General features: G+C 46.7%; 1 protein-coding gene across 1 annotated transcript in view; it reads right to left on the minus strand.

Moving 5' to 3' along the window:
- The window catches only part of LOC139262030 (protocadherin Fat 1-like), a 116,529-nt gene that overhangs the window by 57,895 nt on the left and 32,155 nt on the right, over window positions 1–26,479 (minus strand). The window contains exons 3-4 of the mRNA XM_070877192.1: window positions 23,272–23,333; window positions 21,426–21,740 (exon numbers count right to left, since the gene is read on the minus strand). Of these exons, the coding sequence (XP_070733293.1) occupies window positions 21,426–21,740; window positions 23,272–23,333 (377 nt within the window). The remainder of the gene's footprint in view (window positions 1–21,425; window positions 21,741–23,271; window positions 23,334–26,479) is intronic.

Raw genomic sequence — 26,479 nt, forward strand, 5'->3', positions numbered from 1 at the left:
GGTAACACTACTGCTCTGTAGACCTTGAGCTTGGTGCCGGGTTTGAGGTCCTGGTCTTCGAACACTCTCTTCCTCAGGTGACCGAAGAGTTGCACTGGCACACTGAAGGCGATGTTGTACTTCGTCATCGATGATTCCCCTTGTTAACAGTAGGCTCCTGAGGTATGGAAAATGGTCCATGTTGTCCAAGGCCTCATCATGGATCTTGATAATTGGGGGGTGGGGGGGGGGGGGGTGGGGGCAGTACTGTGTGGTGGGGACAGGTTGGTAGAGAACCTTTGTCTTACGGATGTTTAGTGTAAGGCCGATATTCTCGTATGCTTTAGTGAAGGTGTTGACGATGGTTTGGAATTCGACCTCCGAGTGTGTGCAACGCAAGCATCATCTGCATACTGTAATTCAATGTCAGAGGATGGGATGACCTTGGATCAGGACTGGAGGCGACAGAGGTTGAACAATTTCCCGTTTGTTCTGTAGATTTGCTCTACTCCAGCGGGGAGCTTATTGAGGGAGAGATGGAGCATTGCAGCCAGGAAGATCGAGAAAAGCGTTGGTGTGATGACACAACCCTGCTTGACCCCAGACCGTACATGAATTGGGTCTGTAGTGGATCCGCTGTTCAGGATCATGGCTTGCATTTCATCGTGAAGCAGGTGGAGGATGGCCACTTTTGAGGGCAGCCAAATTTGAGGAGGACATTCCATAATCCCTCATGGTTGACAATGTCGAAGGCTTTTGTGAGGTCAAAGAAGGCCATGTAGAGAGGTTGGTGCTGCTCACTGCATTTCTCTTGAATTTGACGCGCAGTGAAGATCATGTCCATTGTGTTCCTTTGTGGGCGGAATCCGCATTGCGACACTGGGAGGAGCTCTTCAGCAATTGGCAGAAGGCAATTGAGGAGGATTCTTGCGATGACTTTCTCTGTGGCCGGCAGCAGGGAAACTCCTCTGTAATTACTGCAATCGGACTTGTCACCTTTCTTGAAGATGGTCACAGCGTCTCTGAGATCCCCTGGCATACTCTCCTCCTTCCAAATAAGAGAAATTAGTTCATGGATTCGCGCCAATAGTGCTTCTCTGCAATGCTTTAGTGTTTCGGTGGGGATTCCAGCTGCTCCTGAGGCCTTGTTGTTCTTCAGTTGTCGGATGGCCTTTTCAACCTCATGCTGGGCGGGCTGGGCTTATGCTGAGGTGGTGGTGGGTAGCGGGTAATGTGGGAAACGCAGCAGTCAATTTGTGCACAAGCAAGCTCTCACACAACAGCAATGTAATAATGACCAAATAATCTGTTTTTGTTATTGTTATGTATTGATGCTAGGGGTCACCAGACACCAGGGGGCGCCCCTATCGGAGGTCATCGGGCTGTACGTGCGTGTGCGCGGTCACGGGTATATAAGCGCTGGTACTATGTCACACGGGTACTTTGGGCGTGAGTAAAGTTGGATCAGGTTTGCACCTGAGGCCGTTTACAGTGACAAGACTCTTGACATTACATTTGGCGACGAGGTAACTTAAGAACCTTCGCATGTACAATGGGAACGATTGGAATTCTGGAGAGATTTGCAGAGGGCGGATTTTATCGACCGCCTGGATCAGTATTTTGTGGCCAACAAAATGGAGGGAGAGACTGACGCAGTTAGGTGCAGGGCGGTTTTCCTCACCGTTTGTGGTCTGAAAACTTATGGCCTTATGAAGAACCTTCTCTTGCCTTTATGTCCAACGGTCAAAGAGTACATGGATTTGTGCGCTTTGGTGCATGGCCATCTTAAGCCAAAAGAGGGGACCATCATCTCACGCTATCGCTTCTATACGTATGTTCGTGCTGAGGGCCAGGATGTGTCGGGATTCGTGGCTGACCTGCGACGTCTTGCTGAGCCGTGTCAGTTCAGGACCGTGTTGGAAGACATGTTACGAGATTTCTTCGTGATAGGCATCAACCATGATGTGATTCTTCGGAAGTTATTGGCCGAAGAGAAGCTGGATTTGAGCAAGGCCATCGCGACTGCCCAGGCATGCACGACGACTGATGATAATTTTAAAGCAGATATCATCGAAGAGTCAGAGCTCCACGGCAAGTACTGTAAACATGAATGTGTTGTCGTCTAGCAGAGCTGCTTATGGCAGGGCCTATTCGACTGCTTATGTGAAACCTGTAGCTGCTCAAAGTCCACTAACTGGTACGAATCCGATTTCACCCTGTTGGCATTGTGGGGGCTATCATCGGCCTCATCAGTGTCGGTTTAAACAATATGCCTGTAATGGCTGTTCGAAAATGGGGCATCTTCAGAGAATGTGCCCACAACTGAGCAAGCGTGCTGCCGCTCATCACATCGTTGATGATGACCAGTCCAGTGCTGGCCCGGATACACAACCCGGGGAGGAAGTGTATGGTCTGTATTGATTCTTGGGAAGGTCCAGCCGATAATCGTTAATGTGAAGCTAAATGGCGTGCCTGTATCAATGGAGCTGGACACGGATGCAAGTCAGTCGATAATGAGCCAAAGGATATTCGACAAGTTGTGGGACACTGAGGCTGTGAAGCCTAAGCTGAGTCCAGTCAATGCCAAATTGTGTACTTACATTAAACTACTCCAAGTGCACCCCATTGGTCGAATTCTGCAACATACACGAAATACGCAACGTTCTCTGTTTCTGCACAAACACTTGGCACGTAGGATTTCTGTCCAGGTATCGTTGGTGTCTCAAGCCCGTATTTTCACATCTTGTGCCTTTAAAAGCCACGTTGTGAGTCCATGGCAGTGATTTATTGATGCATTTGAAGTGGAAAAGCAGAATTCGTTTCATAAGTGAATAAAATGAGTACAATGTTTTAGATTTAGAATGTAACTATACAAGGGTGATGCAGTGCGTATTTTGCTCCAATATGCCACAGAGAGTGTTCATAGCCACTGTTAACTATCATTGAACATGTCACAGAAATACCAGCTGGAGGTGAGGGACTTCCCACAGTCGGTGGTGGGGGACAGGAATTAATGGAACAAAAGGAGGCTGGGTCACATGGTCACACTGTGTTGCTCACACACGTATGTGTGTGCACTAGGTCCATGCAGTAGAGCATGGATTACCCAGTCGTCTTGGGTAATCCTTGCCACTGGACCAAGACCTAGCTCTGTCAAGCGCATGTGATGGCTGGTGTGCAACGGCCACCCACATTAAAAAAATTCACTCACAGGCATCTTCCAACCTTCAGGATATAGTTTGGTTCCTTCATTGAAACAACTGTGAACTCCTTTTTTTGGCATGGAAGTAAGTCATCCTCATTTTGAGGGACCGCGTATGACTTAGACTAAGGAACTCATACCGGTGATTGGCAGTGCAGTAGTCAAGGTGTCATATGATGGTGTGGTTCATGATCTACCATTAGGATTGTCCCAGGTAATGAACCAACACTGTTCGGCAGGAATTGGCTCGAGAAAATCAAGTGGAACTGGAATGATGTCAAAGCATTGTCCTCGGTGGATGACATAGAAACATAGAAAATAGGTGCAGGAGTAGGCCATTCGACCCTTCGAGCCTGCACTGCCATTCAATAAGAACATGGCTGATCATTCCCTCAGTACCCCATTCCTGCTTTCTCTCCATACCTCTTGATCCCCTTAACCGTAAGAGCCATATCTAACTCCCTCTTGAATATATCCAATTAACTGGCATCAACAACTCTCTGTGGCAGGGAATTCCACAGGTTAACAACTCTCTGAGTGAAGAAGTTTCTCCTCATCTCAGTCCTAAATGGCCTATTCCCTTATCCTAAGACTGTGTCCCCTGGTTCTGGACTTCCCCAACATCAGGAACATTCTTCCCACATCTAACCTGTGCAGTCCCATCAGAATCTTATATGTTTCTATGAGATCCCATCTCATCCTTCTAAACTCCAGTGAATAAAGGGCCAGTTGATCCAGTCCCTCCTCATATGACAATCAGCCATCTCATAAATTAGTCTGGTGAACCTTCGCTACACTCCCTCAATAGCAAGAATGTCCTTCCTCAGATTAGGAGACCAAAACTGAACACAATATTCCAGGTGAGGCCTCACTAAGGCCCTGTACAACTGCAGTAAGACCTCCCTGCTCCTATACTCAAATCTCCTAGCTATGAAGGCTAACATACTATTTGCATTCTTCACCGCCTGCTGTACCTGCATGCCAACCTTCAATAACTGATGAACCATGACACCCAGGTCTCGTTGCACCTCCCCTTTTCCTAATCTGCCGCCATTCAGATAATATTCTGCCTTCGTGTTATTGCCCCCAAAATGGATAACCTCACATTTATCCACATTATACTGCATCTGCCATGCATTTTCCCACTCACCTAACCTGTCCAAGTCACCCTGCAGCCTCTTAGCGTCCCCCTCACAGCTCACACCGCCACCCAGTTTAATGTCATCTGCAAACTTGGAGCTGTTACACTCAATTTCTTCATCCAAATCGTTAATGTATATTGTAAAGAGCTGGGGTCCCAGCACTGAGCCCTGCGGCACTCCACTAGTCACTGCCTGCCATTCTGAAAAGGACCCGTTTATCCCGACTCTCTGCTTCCTGTCTGCTAACCAGTTCTCTATCCATGTCAGTACATTACCCCCAATACCATGCACTTTGATTTTGCACACCAATCTCTTGTGCGGGACCTTGTCAAAAGCCTTTTGAAAGTCCAAATACACCACATCCACTGGTTCTCCCTTGTCCACTCTGCTAGTTACATCCTCAAAAAATTCCAGAAGATTCGTCAAGCATGATTTCCCTTTCATAAATCCACGCTGACTTGGACCGATCCTGTCACTGCTTTCCAAATGCGCTGCTATTTCATCCTTAATGATTGATTCCAACATTTTCCCCACTACTGATGTCAGGCTAACCGGTCTATAATTACCCGTTTTCTCTCTCCCTTCTTTTTTAAAAAGTGGTGTTACATTAGCTATCCTCCAGTCCATAGGAACTGATCTAGAGTCGATAGACTATTGGAAAATGACCACAAATGCATCCTCTATTCACTTCCTTAAGTACTCTGGGATGCAGACTATCAGGCCCCGGAGATTTATCGGCCTTCAATCCCATCAATTTCCCCAACACAATTTCCCGCCTAATAAGGATATCCTTCAGTTCCTCCTTCTCACTAGACCCACAGTCCCCTAGTACATTCGGAAGGTTGTTTGTCTCTTCCTTCGTGAAGACAGAACCGAAGTATTTGTTCAATTGGTCTGCCATTTCTTTGTTCCCCATTATTAATTCACCTGTATCCGACTGCAAGGGACCTACATTTGTCTTCACTAATCTTTTTCTCTTCACATATTTATAGAAGCTTTTGCAGTCAGTTTTTATGTTCCCTGCAAGCTTCCTCTCGTAGTCTATTTTTCCCCTCTTAATTATACCCTTAGTCCTCATCTGTTGAATTCTAAATTTTTCCCATCCTCAGGTTTGTTACTTTTTCTAGCCAATTTATATGCCTCTTCCTTGGTTTTAACACTGTCCTTAATTTCCCTTGTTAGCCACGTTTGAGCCACCTTCCCCGTTTTATTTTTACTCCAGACAGGGATGTATAATTGCTGAAGTTCATCCATGTGATCTTTGAATGTTTGCCATTGCTTATCCACCGTCAACCCTTTCAGTATCATTTGATAGTCTATTCTAGCCAATTCACACCTCATACCGTCGAAGTTACCTTTCCTTAAGTTCAGGACCCTAGTTTCCAAATTAACTGTGTCACTCTCCATCTTAATAAAGAATTCTACCATATTGTGGTCACTCTTCCCCAAGGGCCCTCGCACAACAAGATTGCTAATTAGTGCCTTCTCATTACACATCACCCAGTCTAGGATGGCCAGCTCTCTAGTTGGTTCCTCGACATATTGGTTTAGAAAACCATCCCTAATACACTCCAGGAAATCCTCCTCCACCGCATTGCTACCAGTTTGATTAGCCCAATCAATATGTAGATTAAAGTTGCCCATGATAACTACTGTACCTTTATTGCACACATCCCTTATTTCTTGTTTAATGCTGTCCCCAACCTCACCACTACTCTTTGGTGGTCTGTACACAACTCCCAATAGCGTTTTCTGCCCTTTGGTATTCTGCAGCTCCACCCATACCAATTCCACATCATCCAGGCTAATGTCCCTCCTTACTATTGTATTAATTTCCTCTTTAATGAGCAACACCACCCCGCCTCATTTCCCTCTCTGCCTATCCTTCCTAAATGTTGAATTCGCCAGGATGTTGAGTTCCTAGCCTTGGTTACCCTGGAGTCATGTCTTCGTGATGCCAATTACATCATATCCGTTAACTGCTGTCTGCGCAGTTAATTCGTCCACCTTATTCCGAATACTCCTCGCATTGAGGCACAGAGTCTTCAGGCTTGTCTTTTTAACACACTTTGCCCCTTTAGAATTTTGCTGTAATGTGGCCCTTTTTGTTTTTTGCCTTGGGTTTCTCTGTCCTCCACTTTTACTATTCTCCTTTCTATCTTTTGCTTCTGCCTCCATTTTATTTCCCTTTGTCTCCCTGCATAGGTCCCCATCCCCCTGCCATATTAGTTTAACTCCTCCCCAACAGCACTAGCAAACACTCCCCATAGGACATTGGTTCCGGTCCTGCCCAGGTGCAGACCGTCCGATTTGTACTGGTTCCACCTCCCCCAGAACCGGTTCCAATGTCCCAGGAATTTGAATCCCTCCCTTCTGCACCACTCCTCAAGCCACGTATTCATCTGAGCTATCCTGCGATTCCTACTCTGACTAGCACGTGGTACTGGTAGCAATCCTGAGATTACTACTTTTGAGGTCCTACTTTTAAAATTTCGCTCCTAGCTCCCTAAATCCATCTCGTAGGACCTCATCCCGTTTTTTACCTACCGTATATACTCGCGTATCATGCGACTTTTGAAGACCTAAATTGTAACCTAAATTTGGGGGGTCGCATGATACGCAAGATACAAAATTTGCGGGTGTGAAGTGCTGGCCAAGATTAGGCTGTTAGGCTGTTAAGCAGACCGTATCCACGCTGAATCTCGGCAGGTATCTCCTGGGCTGGATTGCAGCCTCTATTGTCGCTTGTACTCTATCGGGGGGGATGAGAGAGAGTCGCGGAGGTCGGGGAGGGGGGGGGGAGGAAAGAGACCGGACCGGATCCGACCTGACCCCCGCTCTCCCTACCCCGGCGACCCGACCTCCGCTCCCCCAACTCCCCCCCCACCCGGCAACCCGACCTCCGCTTCCCCCCGGTGACCCAACCCGACCTCCTCTTCACCCCCCCCTCCACCCCCCCGGCGACCCGACCTCCGCCACCCACAACTCCCTCTGAAGTTTGCTGCATTATTAGAGGCTCCATCTATCTCAGCCCATGCTTCTTTTACCCGCAAACACAGTAGAGGCTGTGGCTGAACGACGCTAGTCAAGCCAGCTGGAACGATTGCTGTATCGGTGTTCGATTCGCGAACAGCTTTTACAGCAGAATCCACTCGATGTTTCATGTTAAGGTCTGTATTCGATCTCAAAAAAGTGACTTGCATGATACATGAGATATATGGTAAAATCATGTTTTGGGGACGAAAATTTAGGGGTCGCATGATACGCGAGATCGCAGGATACGCGAGTATATACGGTATATCGTTGGTACCTATATGCACCACGACAACTGGCTGTTCACCCTCCCTTTTTAGAATGTCCTGCACCCGCTCCGAGACATCCTTGACCCTTGCACCAGGGAGGCAACATACCATCCTGGAGTCTCGGTTACGGCCGCAGAAACGCCTATCTATTCCCCTTACAATCGAATCCCCTATCACTATAGCTCTCCCACTCTTTTTCCTGCCCTCCTGTGCAGCAGAGCCACCCACGGTGCCATGAACTTGGCTGCTGCTGCCCTCCCCTGATGAGTGATCCCCCTCAACAGTACCCAAAGTGGTGTATCTGTTTTGCATGGAGATGACCGCAGGGGACCACTGCACTGTCTTCCTTGCACTGCTCTTCCTGTTGGTCACCCATTTACTATTTGGCTGAGTACCCTTTACCTGCGGTCAGACCAACTCGCTACATGTGCTATTCACGTCATTCTCAGCATCGTGCATGCTCCAGAGTGAATCCACCCACAGCTCCAATGCCGCAATCGGTCCGTCAGGAGCTGGAGGTGGATGCATTTCCTGCACACTTAGTCATCAGGGACACCGGAAGCGTTCATGACTTCCCACACAGTACAGGAGGAGCATAACATGTGTCCGAGCTGTCCTGCCATGAGTTAACCCTTAGATAAACTTAATTTGGCAACAACAATGCTAAATGTTACTTACTGATATAGAAAAGAAAAGAAAAACTACTTACCCATCATCAGCCAATCACTTACCCCCTTGACTGTGATGTCACCTTTCGATTTCTTTCTACTCCTTTTTTGCCTTCTCTCTCCTCTGCCGCCGTCTCCCACTGCCGCTGGGCCTTTATAGGCCTCACCACGCACCTCGAACCCCCGCCTCTCCTCTGCCGCCGTCTCCCACTGCCGCTGGGCCTTGATAGGCCTCTCCACGCACCTCGAACCCCCGCCTCTCCTCTGCCGCCGTCTCCCACTCCCGCTGGGCCTTTATAGGCCTCACCACGCACCTCAAACCCCCGCCTCTCCTCTGCCGCCGTCTCCCACTGTCGCTGGGCCTTGATAGGCCTCTCCACGCACCTCAAACTCCCGCCTCTCCTCTGCCACCACCTCCCACTGCCGCTGGGCCTTGATAGGCCTCACCACGCACCTCGAACCCCCGCCTCTCCTCTGCCGCCGTCTCCCACTGCCGCTGGGCCTTGATAGGCCTCTCCACGCACCTCAAACTCCCGCCTCTCCTCTGCCGCCACCTCCCACTGCCGCCGGGCCTTTATAGGCCTCTCCACGCACCTCGAACACCCGCCTCTCCTCTGCCACCGACACTTCTTGTGTTCAAGTGTTGAAGTTTCCTTCTTTGTTTGAACCGGGCATTGGGAATTTTACTGGAGCCAAGGTGCAGATTCACCTGGATTCTGATGCAAAGCCTGTCTATCATAAAGCTCGGTCTGTTCCTTACTTGATGAGGGAGAAGGTTGAAATTGAGCTTGACAGACTCCAACGTGAAGGGGTCATATCACCGGTCGAGTTTAATGAGTGGGCCAGTTCCATTGTTCCTGTATTGAAGAGTGGTGGCTCTGTCAGGATTTGTGGAGACTACAAGGTTACGATTAACCGATTTTTGAAACAGGATCAGTATCCATTACCGAAGGCTGATGAACCTGTTCGCCATGCTAGCTGGTGGAAAATCGTTCACTAAACTAGATCTGACGTCGGCCTATATGACACAGGAGCTTGTCGGCACTTCGAAGAAACTCACCTGCATCCATAAAGATTGTTAGTCTGCAACAGGTGTCCTTTTGGAATTTGTTCGGCTGTAGCCATATTTCAGAGGAACATGGAGAGTCTACTGAAGTCCGTTCCTAGAACTGTCGTGTTTCAAGATGACATTCTGGTCACAGGTCGCGACACTGCTGAACATCTGAACAACCTTGAAGAAGTCCTACATCGTCTGGACAAAGTGGGACTCAGGCTGAAACGTTCGAAGTGTGTCTTCATGGCACCTGAAGTTGAATTCCTGGGGAGGAAGATTGCTGCTGATGGCATCAGGCCTACTAATTCAAAAACCAAGGCCATCAAAAATGCATCCCGGCCTCAATGTGATGGAGCTGCGTTCATTCCTTGGGCTACTCAACTACTTCAGTAATTTCTTACCCAGATTGAGCACTTTATTAGGGCCACTGCACATGCTACTCAGAAAAGGCGACAACTGGGTCTGGATAGAGTCTTTGAGAAAGCTAAGAATCTGCTCTGTTCAAACAAGTTGCTTGTTCATTATGATCCGTGTAAGCGTCTTGTATTGGCCTAGGATGCTTCATCATATGGGGTTGGCTGTGTACTCCAATAAGCAAATGAGTCGGGTAAGCTACAACCTGTTGTGTATGCTTCGAGAAGTTTGTCAAAGGCGGAAAGAGATTACAGCATGGTAGAAAAAGAAGCTTTGGCCTGTGTGTATGGATGCATCAGTACCTGTTTGGTCTTCGTTTTGAGCTCAAAACCGATCACAAGCCACTCATTTCATAGTTTTCGGAAAACAAAGGGATTAATACCAATGCATCGTCCCGTATCCAGAGGTTGGCGTTGACATTGTCTGCCTATGATTATGTTATTCATCATAGACCTGGCACTGAGAATTGTGTTGATGCACTGAGTCGTCTGCCTTTGCCCACAGCTGATATGGAGATGCCTGAACCTGCAAATCTACTGCTAGTAATGGATGCTTTTGAGAGGAGAGTGAAGGAACTCCTGTCACTGCTCAACAAGTTAGGATCTGAACCAGCCATGACCCTATTTTATCGGTTGTGAAACGTTGTGTCCTCAATGGTGATTGGTCTGCAATACCTATGGAAATGTGTGATGAGACCAAACCTTACAACCGTCGCAAAGATGAGCTGTCCATTCAGTGGGATTGTTAACTGTGAGGTAATCGTGTCATTATGCCAAAGAAAGGTAGAGGAAAATGTGTAGGTGAACTACATAGCACTCATCTCGGTATTGTCATGATGAAAGCCATTACTAGGTCTCATGTATGGTGGCCTGGAATTGACTCTGATCTGGAATCATGTATGCGTCAGTGCAATACTTGCATGCAGCTAAGTAAAGTACCAGCGGAATCTCCGCTGAGTCTTTGGTCGTGGCCAACTAAACCATGATCGAAGATCGACATCAATTTTGCGGGCCCTTTCATGGGAAAGATGTTTTTTGTTGTGGTGGATACATATTCAAAGTGGATAGAGTGTATTATTATGTCATCCAGTACATCTACAGCTACTATTGGGAGCCTTCGTGTCATGTTTGCTACTCATGGTTTGCCTGATATTGTTGTGAGCGACAAAGGATCTTGTTTCACTAGTCTTGAGTTTCAGGAGTTCATGAAACTCAATGGTATTAGACATGTGAGGTAAGCTCCATTCAAACCTGCATCTAATGGTCAAGCAGAGCATGCTGTTCAAACAATCAAGCACAGTATGAAACGTGTAACTCAGGGTTCACTGCAGACTCGTTTGTCATGTATATTGCTCAGTTACAGGACAAGACCTCATATGCTTACTGGGTTTCCCCTGCTGAACTACTTGATGAAGAGAACTCTCAAGACCAAGCTTTCTCTTGTTCATCCTGATCTGAATGATTGTGTTGAAAACAGACGTCAAAGTCAGCAATGGTATCATGATCGTGCTGCTGTGTCATGTGACATCTCGGTCAACAATCCGGTTTATGTACTGAACTAGGGTCAAGGTCCAAAAAGGATCACCGGTACTGTTACAGCCAAGGAGGATAACAGAGTGTTTATTGTCGTGCTCAAGAATGGGCAAACATGCAGGAAACATGCTGATCAGGTAAAACTGCGGAACCATTTGAGGAAGATGCAGTCAGTGACCAACCAACCAATGTTCATTCATCAGAGGACTTTGCTGTCATTACTGAACCTGGACCTTCAGTCTCTGATGTGGTCATTACCACTCCCATCAGATCGGTTACTCAGCCTTCAGTCACAACTGACTCAGAACGCTCGCCTGGAACTAAAGTTGAACTGAGACAATCAACTCGTGAGAGGGAAGTCCCAGACCATCTTAATTTGTAAAGAGACTGATATTAAGATTTTGAAAGGGGATGTTGTTATGTATTGATGCTTGAGGTCACCAGACACCAGGGGGCACTCCTGTCGGAGGTCATCGGGCTGTACGCGCGTGTGCGTGGTCACTGGTATATAAGCGCGGGTACTATGGGCACGAATAAAGTTGGATCAGGTTTACACCTGAGGCTGTTTACAGTGACAAGACTCTTGAGTCATTACAGTTATTTGATTGAGGGAGAAATAAAAAAAGAAACAGGTTCTAAAATTCTCACTTGAGGTGAAATGGATTCCATCTCCTGCAGCTATGGTAAGTAAGCCATTTGCAATATAACCACTTTACAAATGGATTGGTATATTTCAGAGCAAAGGAACTCAAACTGACCCACCCCAACCCAAAAAAGCCCACACTGCCCTAATTTGGCATCAACAAGCACACTTTGATAGAAGAAAGCCATATCAGTACTAACAGGCCTAAATTGGCAGTCACGCTTAAGGGAACCCATACTTTAGTGATGCCATTTTCCAATGAACCTTGCTCTTCATGGGAAAATACCGAGTTGATAGTCTGGCTGAGATTGTCACCAAATAACCAGCAATGCACCATGGCACAGTGCCTTTGTATTTCAACACCTGTGCCACCCCCTCAAGTCTATGACACTTTAATAAGTTACACACTTCAGAGTTGTTTAAAAAATCTTTCTTAATCTGAAAATGCAATTGCCTATTATCTGCCAGACTTTAATTATAATTGCAAATATAAGTACACAACAACCATATTGGCTCAGTGCCAATACATCTGTTCTCAATCACCAGTATAATTAAAATAGAGCTAGTACTTATTCATTTACCTGGAACTCTCATACTGGAAAACGGTCATTATGCACCTAGTATTGTTCACTACCAACTTACTGTCTAGCTTCTAATTCTCTATGCTTAATTACCTCCATCACAATCCACTTGTCCTTTTCTAACATAGAATCATAGAATGGTTACAGCACGGAGGAAGGCCATTCGGCCTGTCGAGCCCATGCCGACTCTCAGTTAGTCCCACTCCCATGTCTTTTCCCCGTAGCCCTGCAATTTTTTTCCTTCAGATACTTATCTAACTCCCTGTTGAAAGATAAAATTAAGTCTGCCTCCATCACTCTTTCCGGCAGTGCATTCCAGATCTTAACCACTCACTGCGTAAAACGTATGATACTGCTATGATTATTGCTGATTCGACCTTTCCTCTCTTGTTCCTCCTAACCTTGAAATACACTATCCATCTCCTTCTTCCTCACATAGGATTACCTAGTATATACGGCACAGAAACAGTCCAATCAGCCTAACCAGTCCATGCCAGCGTTTATACTCCACTCGACCCTCCTCCCGTCTTTCCTCATCTAACTCTATCATCTAACTCTATTCCCTTCTCCCTCATATGCTTGTCTAGCCACCCCTTAAATGCATCTATATTATTCGCTTTAACCACTCCCTGTGGTAGCAAGTTCCATTCTCATCACTCTTTGGGTATAGAAGTTTCTCCTGAATTCCCTGTTGGATTTTTAGGTGACTATCTTATATTGATGACCTCTACTTATGCTTTCCCCCACAAGTGGAAACATTCTCTCTGTATCCACTCGATCAAAACCTTTCATAATTTTCAAGTCCTCTATTTTCTTTTTTCAACCTTCTTTTTTCAAGAAAAAACAGACCCAGCTGTTCATCTTTTCTATTATATGTATACCCTCGCATTTCTGGTATCATCCTTGTAAATCTTCTTGTAAAGCCTCCTTTCTGCTTTCTCACTTTTTCCTGCACTATTAGTCTTGGCCTTAACCTGGGTTTTCTTAAAGGCAAAGAAAAACAATCACACACCAAATACTAATCTGTACACGGCATGTCACTGATTACACACTAACAGTACTTCTGTCTGGCTCAAAATGCTAAGCTCTGAATATAGACTGGAAAAATCAAGCTTGCTATCATGAAAGAAAAGGTGGAGTGTTCATGGTGCGAGTTTTTCACATGCTCAAACGCCTGGGGAAACATGATTGTAACATAGATTGCAGCTTCAAACAAGATTAGGGATCAAAAGAATATTAATTGGGCTAGATTTTCCACTCCTGTTCGTCTCTGATTTTGCCCCGGAGAGACGGCAATGGCGGCGGTGAGCTCTTCCGGGCAGGCGGCAGCCGGGGTTTTTAGGGCAAGTCTCGGCTGGGCGCAGAGCATTGCCGCCCAGAAGAGGCAAGTTGGTATGCAAAGCCCCTGGTTGCAACACTGGCTCGATTTTTGAGTCGATCCATAGTGCCGCTTTGCGCGCCCTGCTGGGACCGCTTGTGAAAACGGGCGGTCCGACCTATACCAGCTGCAGTGAGGTAAGTAATGTCCACCTGCGATTTATGTTGTGGCGGCTTGGGCTATGTATTGCAAATGTTTTTGGTATTTTTTTTCGACTTTTTTTCTCCCCAGGCCTCTCTCAGAGCGCTCCCGGACTGACTATTTAGCTCGGGATTTTCGCATGCTCAGCCGGCCTAGCACCCTAAGAGAGGTGTGCAATGCCTCCCTTAGCGCTCTGCCCCACACTCAGGGCCCAGCTGCCCAATTTTGCTGAATGAGGCGCAAACTATTCCCGGGTGCAAACTTTACCGCCCCGAAATGAGCAAAGCCGAAAAGCCAGCCAATATTTTCACACACAGTAATAAGTACGGTGAATTGAATCCAACCCAAAGTAGTAACTATTGTTTTAATTGCTTTAAAATCATGCTGGACTAATGAAATTAGAAATAGGTTCTAGGGTTAAGTACAGGCATAGATGATTAAATACTCTGAAACACCTGTGGATACAGTAATATTGGAGTGAGAATGTTAAATGGGAACTAAATCAATCAGGGCTCAAAACTGTAGATTGTAATATTAGGCTGATATTTCAGCAATTCTTTTAATTGTCTTGGGAGTCAGGTAAATTTTGCAGAGATTTCTCTTGTGGTTATTCATTTCTCCCAAAAGATTAAGTTGGAAAGAATCCTTTACAATGCAGATTGTGTTTTGTTTGTTAAAAGTAGTATCTAAATTCCAGGCACCTTATGTTCAGTCACAATGCTGGTTAACACCTGAGGTTGCCTCTGGGTAGGTGTTTTGAGATGTATATGAATTTTTGCACTTAGTACCAGGTGCAGTCACATCCAGGACTGGCGCAACGGATACTGTGCACAATTCTTGTCTCCATATTACAAAACGATGTGGAGGCACTGGAAAAGGGACAAAAAAGATTGACCAGAACTGAGAGGTTATAACTATCAGGAAAGACTGTATAGGCTGGGGCTCTTTTCTCTAGAAAAGCAAAGGCTGAGGGATGAACTGATAGAGGTCTTTAAAATTATGAAGGGGTTTTATCGGGTAGAAATAGAGAAAATGTTTCTGCTTGTGAGGAGTCGAAAACCAGGGGTCATAAATATAAGATAGTCATACTGGCACACGGGATACTTTCCTTTATGAGCTGAGGCATAGAATATAAGAGCACAAAGGTTATGCTTGAATTGTATAAAACACTAGTTAGGCCACAGCTGGGGTAATGCATACAGTTCGGGGCACCACATTACAGGAAAGGCGTGATTGCACTAAAGAGGTCACAGAGGAGATTTACGACAGCGTTGCCATGACTGGAGAATTTTAGCTACGAGGAAAGATTGGATAGACTTTGGTTGTTTTCTTTGGAGCAGAGGAGGCTGAGGGGAGACTTGATTGAGGTGTATAAAATTCTGAGGGGCCTAGATAGAGTGGATAAGAAGGACCTATATCCCTTAGCAAACTGTTAATAACCAGGGGGTATAGATTTAAAGTAATTGGTAGAAGGATTAGAGGGGAGTTGAGGAGAAATGTTTTCACCCAGAGGGTGGCGGGGGTCTGGAACTCACTGCCTGAAAGGGTGGTAGAGGCAGAAACCCTCATCATACTTAAAAAGTACTTGGATGTGCACTTAAGGTGCCGTAACCTACAAAGCTACAGACCAATAACTGGAAAGTGGGATTAGGCTGGATAGCTCTTTTTCAGCCGGCACAGACACAATGGGCCAAATGGCCTCCTTCTGTGCCATAACTTTTTATGATTCTATAGTCATTACTAAATCCAATAAGGAATTCAGGAGAAATCTCTTTATCCAGAGAGTGGTTAGAATGTGGAACTTGCTAACACATGAAGCAGTTGATGCAAATATCATAGATGCATTTAAGGGGAGGGTAGATGAATACATGAGGGAGAAAGGAATAGAAGGTTATGCTAATAGGATTAGATGAAGTAGAGTGGGAGGAGGCTCGTGTGGAATATAAACAACAGTTGGCGAGTTGGGCCGAACGGCCTGTTTCTGTGCTGTAAATTCTATGCAATTACAGACTCAAGAAGATGCTGATCTATCAGCTACCCTCGAGTAAAGCCACAGGTGGCCAAGAATCTTTCAGTTTCCTGAGGACGCAGCAAGATCATTAAAGGTTCCATTGTTCTTAACTAATAGCACAGAATACATTTGCCTTCTACATGTAAACGTGTTTAAACAATAATCCCAGCACTCCTTTCTTGTTGCTCTGTAATCAGGTTTTATTTCTATTTAATGGATTCCTTGTCTTTGGAAGCTGCAATTAAACAGAGCTTCGTTTGTGACTTTAAAAAAAATGTTACTTAAAATATTAAGCAGCTTCACAAAAATATTTGGCAAATATATTTGTGTTTGTTTATGGCATCAACTGCACATGTAATTGTGACTAAAATGTTCTTCTGGCTCTTCATCTTGCAAAAATTAAGATAGGCTTGCCAATTTTTTTTCAGGAAGACAATGGCCCTTTAAGGATAGGTTAAACTTCGGTTCAAAATATGGTTTCCTCAAAAAATATTCAGTAGATTAACTTTACAACTGCTTATCCAGCACCCATTTCCAAGTTTTCTTCTAAGAACACTCTTTCTTTAGAAAAGCGAAGGCTGAGGGGTGACCTAATTAAAATTATGAAGGGGTTTGACAGGGTAGACGTAGAGAAGATGTTTCTACTTGTTGGGAAGTCCAAAACCAGAGGTCATAAATATATCCTAAGGAATTCAGGAGAAACTTCTTTACACAGAGAGTGGTTCGAATGTGGAACTCGCTACCACAGGGAGATATTGAGGTGAATAGCATAGATGCATTTAAGGGGAAGCTAGATAAGTACATGAGGTAGAAAGGAATAGATGGATATGCTGATAGGGTGAGCTGAACTAGAGTGGGAGGAGGCTTGTGTGGAGCATAAACACCGGCATAGACCAGCTGGGCCGAATGGCCTGTTTCCGTGCTGTAAATTCCATGTAATTCAGAGGAAATTAAGTTGTTTGCTAAAAATATATTTTTCCAGTCTGCTGTGACAGTGAATCTCCTGCAATGGGTTCTCTTTTTGTTCCTGCAGCATTACCTCTGGACCAATGTTCCCTTTAAGCTGCGCTCTGGAGGTCCTGCGCAGACAGCTCACCGGCTTTTAAGTGGAAAAACTGCACATGCGCTTAATTTTGAATGGGCTGTGTGGCCCCCTAAAATATTAGAAGGAGCATTGCTCTGGAGTTCCCCAAGGAGGTATCCTTGGCTCCCTACTATTTATTTTTAAAAGGGAGTTGGAAGGGACTTGAGGCTACAGACTTACAGGATCACAGACAAAAAGTGGGGGTGTGGGACTAAGCATGACTGCTCTGTCAAAGAGCCAGCACAGACACTGCGGGCTGAATGGCCTGCTTCTGTGCTGTAAGTTTCTATGATTCTATGATTCTCATCTACATGCTGCCTCTCGGCGACATCGTCCAAAAATACACAGTCAGGTTCCACATGTAAGCTGATGAGCCACAGCTCTACCTCACCACCACGTCCCTCGACCCCTCCAATGCATCGATCGGATTTGTCATGCTGCTTGTCTGACATCCAGTTCTGGATGAGCAGAAATTTCCTCCAACTAAATAGTGCCCATTGTCTTTGGTCACCGCCACAAACACCGTCCCCCTATCCACCGACTCCATCCCTCTCCCTGGCCACTTTCTGTGGCCAAACCAGACCGTTTGCAACCTTGATGTCCTATTTGACACATCTATGAGCTTTCATCCCCATATCTGCTCCATCATCAAGACTGCCTACTTCCAGCTCCGCAACATCGACCGTCCTCGTCCCTGCCTCGGCTTATCTGCTGCTGAAACCCTCATCCATGCATTGGGTAACTCATGACGTGACTATTCCAATAATGGCCACCCTCCCATCTTCCACCCTCCATAAACTTCAGCTCATCCAAAACTCTGCTGGCTATATTCTAAGCTGCACCAATTAACCGTTCACCCATTAACCCTGTGCTCGCTGACCTACATTGGCTTCCGGTCCTGCAATCCCTCGATTTTAAAATTCTCATCCTTGTTTTTAAATCCCTCCATGGCTTCATCCCTCTCTATCTCTGTAAACCCCTCCAGCTCTAAAACCCGCCGAGACCTCTGTGCTCCTCCAATTCTGGCATGTTGCGCATCCCCAATTTCCTGTGCTCCTACATTGCCAGCCGTGCCTTCAGCTGCTTAGGCCCTAAGCTCTGAAGTTCCATTCTTAAACCTCTCCGCCTCTCTACCGCGCTCTCTCCTCCTTTAAGACACTCCTGAAAACCTCACTCTGTGACCTACCTGTCCTAATATCTCCTTCGTGGCTTAGTGTCAAATTTGGTTTGATAACACTCCTGTAAAGCTTCTTGGAACGTACGTTAACAGCGCTGTATAAATGCAAGGTGTTCTTGTTAAATAGAGCAGGCTATCCGGAGTGAATCATTCAGTATAGTGTTGTAAAGCTCAGAATAAAAGGGAGATAACTGCAGTCATGAAAATCGCACATGTTAGGTTGTTTGATCATTTGTATCAAACCAAGCCAATTTAAAAAAAATAATTCTAATTTGTGATTCAATTTACCGAATCTTTCTCCAATGGTTCAATTCCAGGGCAAAAGAATAAAGCCCAGCAGTAAGTGGAAAGAAAATCAGACCCGTCTCAGGACAATAGAGCAGGCAATCAGGCCGAGCTGCAAGAGAATGGAGAATCTCGCCTCAATAACCACTTGCATTTATTTAGCGCCTTTAACATCCAAACATACTTCACGGGAGCATTACCAGGCAAAATCTGGCAACGAGTCACATAAGGAGATATTAGGAGAGGTGACCAAAATCTTGATTAAAGAGAGAGGTTTTAAAGTGCATCTTAAAGAAGGAGAGGCAGAGGCATGGAAAGGTTTAGAGAGAGAATTCCAGAGCTTAGGGTCTAGACAAGTGAAGGTACGGCCACCAATGGAGGGGTGAACAAGGTCAGAATTGGAGGAATGCAGTGTTGTCCGAGGGTTGTATGCTGCCGGAGGTTACAGAGATAGGATGTGTTTTTGAATGTCGTCGAGGATCAGCATGTCGCTGAGAAATTGGAAGGAGCCAAGGTTAGATCCTTGGGTGACTCCAAAGGTAACAACAACTTGCATTTATATAATGCCTTTAACACAGGAAAACAACCCAAGGCACTTCGCAGGAACGTACTCAAAGGATGGGTGACTAAAACCTTGACTAAAAAGGTAGATTTTAAGGAGAGTCATAAAGCAGGAGAGGTGGAGAGGACGAGAGAGTCAAATATGTGACGTAAAAGAAATTAAAGTTAAAAAATAAAATCAGGGGTACAAAAATGAAGCACCAGACCCAGATGCGAGCTGAGATAGTAAAGGAAGTAATTCTGTTCATTACAAGGTCTATCCAGTCTCCTGCATTTGGACAATGAGAGTAAAAAGGCTATAGATCTGGTGTTATCCCAGTAGTCATAGTCCATGCTCAAAGCGCCTGTTTGAGCAACAAAAACTAGTTTCTCCAGGGAGGTGGGTTGGGGGGCCGGGGGTCTCAGAGGCGGGTGGGAAACCCAGGACGCCAGATTTCCTGCAGGCCCTGAAGACTTTAACGGCAGGGCCTGATTTGAATGCGAGGTCTCGGATGCCCGCCCGCAACCAGCCAGATTAAGAGGCTGGCTGGCTGTGGGTAGGTAGGCCTCACAAGCGAGGGGCCGGTCCAGGGGAGAGATTGCGGGAGGAGGACCGGCAATCGGCAGGGGTCGAGACTGGAAGGGGGTGGGGAGAGAGAGGATCGGCCGCGGTCGGGGATTGGGAGGGGACGGGGGTGGGGGGGGAGATGACGGCGAGGAATCTGGGGAAGGGGGGTGGTGTGGTCGGCCAGGGATTGTCAGCGGGGAGGATGGAGGATCGGCGCCGACACGGGAAGATCGTGGCCAGCCTCATCATCATCGTTGGGAAGGGGTGGGGAGAGGCATGGGAAGGTGATCAGTGGCCGTATGGTGGGGTCGCCGATCGCGGGGGAGAGGGGTGGGTGTCAGGACCCTGGATCCAGGAGGTAGGTATAAAGCCGCTTACCTCCTGGATGCAGCAGCCCCGCCTCTGTTTAACTGCCGGGTTTCGTAAATTGTGTGAAACCCATCCACAGGCACTGAAACACAACATGGAGGGGAGAAATATATGGAGGCTTCCAACCTCATAACAATATTCAAATTGAGGTAACGCCCCGCAGTGAGCGAGTTGACCACGCGCTCCACCCCTCCCCCTCCGGCAAAACCGGATGTGGGTGGGTTGGAGGCGGGATCAGGTTGGGAATCCTATTTTTAACACTAACTGCCCCCACGCTGCAAACGCACCCACTTTCTTCGGGGGAAATTCCGGCCTATGGCTTTAGTAAAGATATTCACTGCCGCTATCAGTGCTGGGATAACTCTGCCGCCAGCACGAGAAAACACCTGAAAGCCCCACAGCCTGTGAGGAGTAAAAGAGAAAAAGACATGAAACACTGCAAGGAAAAGGGGGAAGAAAATACACTAAATAGGCCTCGTCGTTCCCTGCGGCCCAGGTGAGGTATGCAGCCTGCCACTTTTAACTATGTTTATGTTTTTGGTACGAGGTGATGCCTCAGGCAACAGCTCGCAACCAAGAGGTTCATATCTAGGATCTGTTCATTGCTGACAGCTTTGGCTCATCTCCAAAATAATGCAATGATACTTAATGCAATGCTTAGTCCAGATATTAGTTAAAGTTCTTTCCCTGGTGAAATGCAAGGGAAAAAAATAAGAATGATTCTGGGGTGGGTTTTAACTCGGAGCGGGTTTCCAGCAGGAAACCGTTCCGGCGAGTTGACTTCCTGCCCGGCAGAGGCAACAGGAGGTCACGTTGATTTTAACTCCCTGGCCCACCACCCACTTGCCGCCTTGGAACAGGTACGAACAGGGGACAGAGCGGCTGCAGCAGGTAATATTGGGCAATCTTTGGCCGCCTTCCGGCTTTCAGGTAAGTGGCGGGGTGCTGGTTTCTCGGGCAGGTCTTGCAGGCGGGCAGTGGGGTGGTGGGAAGAGCAGCTCCTCCTGGCCCCACAAAGGAAAGCTTTAGACTTACCAGAAGGACCTCTGCTTTCTTCAGACCAGCTGCAGACTTGCTCCAACCTCGTGAGAAAGTTGAAACTGCACTGGGGTCCTACTGATCTAATAGGACCCCAATTTGCATAGATTTATGAGGCTGCTCTCGGCGGGCTTCACATCCGCCTGCAAACCCATATCAAAACACACCTCCCTCTCCCAAAAATTCCTGCCCACTCCACCTATATCTCACTCCCCAGCGTTTCATTCTTTTCTCAGAAGCTTCGATTCCATCCATGCAGAAGACTGTGCTTTTAAATTAAGAATTTTAAGCAGGAAACAAGGCCTATTCCTACTTACTGTTAGGATGTCATAGTCGCCTGCTGTGAATGTCCATGTAGATGACACCATCCCAGATTTTGGATTAATATCGAATTTCCCATCCTCCGGGTTGTCCTCAATGCTGTAGGTGATATCTGCATTAGGGCCTACATCGTGGTCGGAAGCGATCACCTTGTAGATGGGTTCAGGCTCTGTGGAGCTATTGCGTTCCGGCAGCCTAACGTTATATAGGACCTCTGGGAACTTCGGAGCATTGTCATTTTCATCCACAATTTCCACCACCACCTTTGCTGTGGACTGTCTTGGGGGAACACCATTGTCACTAACAGTCACCTGCGAGGAAGCAGAAAAAGCAGATTTTCCCCCAATACTTTCCTGCCGTTAAGACACAAATACCCGCCTCCATGCGCGTCCAGAGCCAGTGCTACTTTACGAGCTACTCAGCCAGAGGAATGTGCTGGGAAAGTGAATGGTGACATAAGTTAAGTTCAATTCACCTCCCATTCATATGCATTAACACCGGTGTTAAAAAAGCACATAGGTGGATTTGATATGAGTGCATTAAGTGTTGGTATGGGAACAGTGTCGGTCATGAAATAAACCCGATTGTTTTTGAGTCTGCAATGAGTACAGTATCCATAATGAAGTGCTCCCCACAGGAAACTCATAGTTGGGAAAGATGGAAAATCACACAGCAAATACCTGTAATTTCCAGGCAAGGAACAGCCACATCATGGAATCACCCCAGAGTAAAAGTACAGTAATGTTTCTGAGTGGGAATGCTTCAAATTGTGAGGCCCACACAGTATCAGAAGCAGAAGAATGTAGGTAAACTTATCAAAGAATCCAGCTGAAATCTTTCAAAGTAAGGTGCCCCAATATTAATCCTCCTCGTGAGCGGAGCGTTCTTTTTACAGGATCACAAACCTGATAAGCTTTCATGCACTTCTAGCCCAATTTAGAAAAGAAGGCTGAGGCTTTCTGCCTGCCTACCCCTTCCCTGCTTTCTGGGGCACATTGGATGGGCTCTGCTCAGATTCCATCTCCCCACCGTTATCTGTGGGATGCTTCTGCCAGAGCAAACTATGCCTGCCCATACGTGGGCAGGTGCATGGCAAAGCCAGGTAAATAAGGAAAAACAAGGCGGAGGCCATTTGCACTCTTCAAATGCTGGACCTATGGGCTGGCTATTGGGCTTCGTGTCCACATGGGCAGAATGGGCCCAAGAGCAAAAATTGAAGAGGCCTCTGCAGGTGCTTTCAGAGTGCTGCCAAGCACAATCCCAGTTAATGATCCAATTTTTCATTCTCTGTCAAAAGTTCTAACAGGCAACTTACTGGCCAGCTCTTTTTCCTGCTACGGTAACACTCACCCATCCTTCCCACAAGGTCTGCCGCAGTAAGCCTCCACTCCTCACCTGCCTCACACCAGACTGCGCAACGTGTTGGTAGAGGCTGGTGAGTCTGTCTCCCATGTAGAGAATAGCCTGGGGCCAAAAATATGGGCGGGGTCATGGGAGGCATCGCGGGGGCTGGTAAAATTCCTGTCCCAGCAAAGGTGCATGCCAAACAGTGGGGAAGGCGGGGAGGAGGAGGAGGGGGTTTTGGAAAGCCTAAGCACAATGATTGTGAAGATTCTGAATCTAGTCTCTGTGTAAATGATTACTAGCAGGGTTAGCTATTTTTTCCTCATGAAAAAAGTTACTTTTTTTTTAAGAAATGAATATCAAATCCAAAAATGTAATGCTGCTCCTTTGTGTGTTAAAGAAACTGAGCAAGATTTTCAACCTGACCACTGTCTTTCCTCTGACTGACATGATGCCTCAGCATATTGACAGCTAACCTGCTGGCCTTGTTCTACTCACCTCTAGGTTGTGTTCATCTCTCTTTTCACGGTCCAGCTTACGCGCCGTGGTGGTGATGAGACCTAGAACCAAAAAGAACACAACTCTTTTGTAAGATATATTCTAAAGACTAAAGCAGAAACCATTTCAGCCAAGAGTGCATATTTACAGGAAACACCATGAGAAGAAGCACATTTAGCCGAGTTAAATTGTTTCCACCCTCAAGCATCTACAATGCCTGGACAGAGAGTGGAGAGCACCAGTTCCAACTATCACAGGACAGAGAGTGGAGAAGCACCAGTTCCAACTATCACAGGACAGAGTGTGGAGAGCACCAGTTCCCACTGTCACAGGACAGAGAATGGAGAGCACCAGTTCACAATGTCACAGGACGGGAGAGTGGAGAGCACCAGTTCCCACTGTCACAGGACAGAGAGTGGAGAGCACCAGTTCCAACTATCACAGGACAGGAGAGTGGAGAGCACCAGTTCAAACTGTCACAGGACAGAGAGTGGAGAGCACCAGTTCAAACTGTCACAGGACGGGAGAGTGGAGAGCACCAGTTCAAACTGTCACAGGACAGAGATTGGAGAGCACCAGTTCAAACTGTCACAGGACGGGAGAGTGGAGAGCAGCAGTTCAAACTGTCACAGGACAGAGAGTGGAGAGCACCAGTTCACACTGTCACAGGACAGAGAGTGGAGAGCACCAGTTCACACTGTCACAGGACAGAGAGTGGAGAGCACCAGTTCACACTGTCACAGGACAGAGAGTGGAGAGCACCAGTTCCAACTGTTACAGGAGCATCCAGTCGTGCCCCGGTAACTGCCCCCAAAGGAAGTGGAGTGTGGGAAATTGCACTCCGCTTCTATTGAGGGGTGGTAAGGCCAATTCTGCGGCGGGAGCAGGACTTCCACGCTGGGAGCTAAAATTCCCTGTCCCAGAAGGTTACCGCCCCCAAGATGGGAGCCTGTGCGGGGAGGCAGAGGGAAGTGGAGGGGAGACGGGGGCGGGGGATGGAAGGGAGAGTGGTGGAGGTGGGGGGGGTGGAGAAAACCAGGGCGGGGGACGCGAGGGGCCATATTGCAGCGGAGGTCTGGGGGGGGCGAAGTGTGTTGGAGGGGCGGGCCTGGGGGCTCTGTGCCTCGGTGCGGGGAGTGTTCGGAGTGGGGTGGACGGGTTGACTGCGCAGATGGCGGTTGGTGGATGTGGTGTGGTTGGCGTCGCGGGGGCGTGGCTCCGGGGTGGCCAGGGCAGTGGGCTCGACGTCCGGGGGTATTCGGCATTTGGGAAGGATTCTGACGGGAAGGGGCGGGTTGGGTGCAGGGGGAGTGTTCCCGGTGTTGGGTGGGTCCGGAGCCGGTGGCGGGGGGGGGTGGGGGGCAGTGGTTGCATGGTCTTGGGATGGGGGGGGGGGGGTGGGGGCTAGGATGGGTAGAGACTTCTTCACTCGGGGAGTTGTTGGCCTGTGGGGTTCCCTGCCGCAGAGAGTTGTTGATGCCAGTTCATTGGATGTGTTCGGGAGGGAGTTGGATGTGGTCCTTGCGGCTGGGGGGGTTGGGGGATGTAGAGGGGGCGTGAAGCGGGCCGGGGGGGGGGGGGTTGCTGCTGGGGTGGGTGTTCAGCCATGATCTTGTTGAATGGTGGTGCAGGCTTGAAGGGCCGAATGGCCTACTCCTGCACCTATTTTCTATGTTTCTATGTTTCTTTATCAGTTCCATGATGATTGATATTAAACCACTTGTCTGACAACATGCCCCGTGTGCTTTTCATTGTGACTGAATGAAGATGCAAAGAAATGTTCATGATAAATTTTGTCTTACACTTGCCAAGTATCCCGAGCTGGGTGAAATGAATATTCCCACTAAACTAAAATCAAGAATAGCTCTGACCCTATCGAATATGTATGTCTAGTGACAGTCATTGCTTTTTTATGAAAGTATGGGTTTTTGTGTGTGTCTCACTGCCAAATATAAAGGCCTTAGAATGGGTACCGAGGATAAGCAGGATGTTATCAGGGATGAGAGACTTCATTATAAGGAGAGGATGAAAAAGACAAAGAGGAAGGATGAAATCAAATTATCAAGGAACATAAAACAAAATAGTGTCATATTCTACAGGTATATAAATAAAAAAAGGTAAGTCTGGATGGGAATAGTGCCACAAAGGGATGGACAGGATAAAATCACAGGCAGCGATAGCGAAAAGGCAGAAATATTAATGAGCTATTTTGCTTCGGTATTTACCAGGGAGACGGATCAGGCAGACATGACCTCGGAAGATGAGATTAGAAATTATATAACTGCATTTAATATAAAAACAGGAGAAATATTAAATACACTAATCAAACTCAGAGGATAAAATCCCTCATGCAGACAGATTGCATCCACGCATTTTAAAAGAATCTAGAAGAGATAGCAGAGGCACTATTACAAATATTGAATAATTCATTAGAAAAAGGTGTTCCAGAGGACTGGCAGATAGCTAATGTAATACCTATATTTAAGAAGGGGGACAGAACATGTCCAGGGAACTATAGATCAGTCAGCTTAACATCGATGGTAGACAAAAATAATAAAATATCTACTAAAGGAGAAAATAGAAAAACATCCAGAAACCAAAAATATAATGATGAATAGTCAGTGTAGATTTCAAAAGGGAACGCCTTGCTTGACCAACCTCATTGAATTCTTTGAAGAGATAACACAGAGAGTTGACAAGAGTAATACTGTTGATGTAATTTATCTCGATTTCCAGAAGACCTTTGATAAGGTGCCTCATAATAGACTAATAAATAAGGTCAAAGCATACAGTAGCAGAATAAATAGCTAGCTGGCTGCACGATAGAAAGCAGAGAGTGAGGGTAAAGGGTAGCTATTCAGAGTGGAAGAAGGTGAGAAGTGGGATCCCACAAGGATCAGTGCAGGCACCACTACTGTTCAGAATTTTTATTAACAATTTAGACTTTGGAATTTAAAACACAATTTCTAAATTTGAGATAATACCAAATTTGGAAGAGGTCGGGGGGGCGGGGGGAGGAGGGAAGATAGTCAATACTGAGGAGGACTGCAACAAATTCCAAGAAGGCATTAATATACTTGCAGAATGGACATATAATTGGGAAATGAATTTCAACGCAGATAACTGTGAGGTATTACATTTTGGTACGAAAAATAAGGAGGTCACATATTACTTGGAAAAGAAGAATCTAAGTGGGGTAGAGGAGCAA

Source organism: Pristiophorus japonicus, chromosome 4 (genome assembly GCF_044704955.1).
Source record: "Pristiophorus japonicus isolate sPriJap1 chromosome 4, sPriJap1.hap1, whole genome shotgun sequence".
NCBI lineage: Eukaryota > Metazoa > Chordata > Chondrichthyes > Pristiophoridae > Pristiophorus > Pristiophorus japonicus.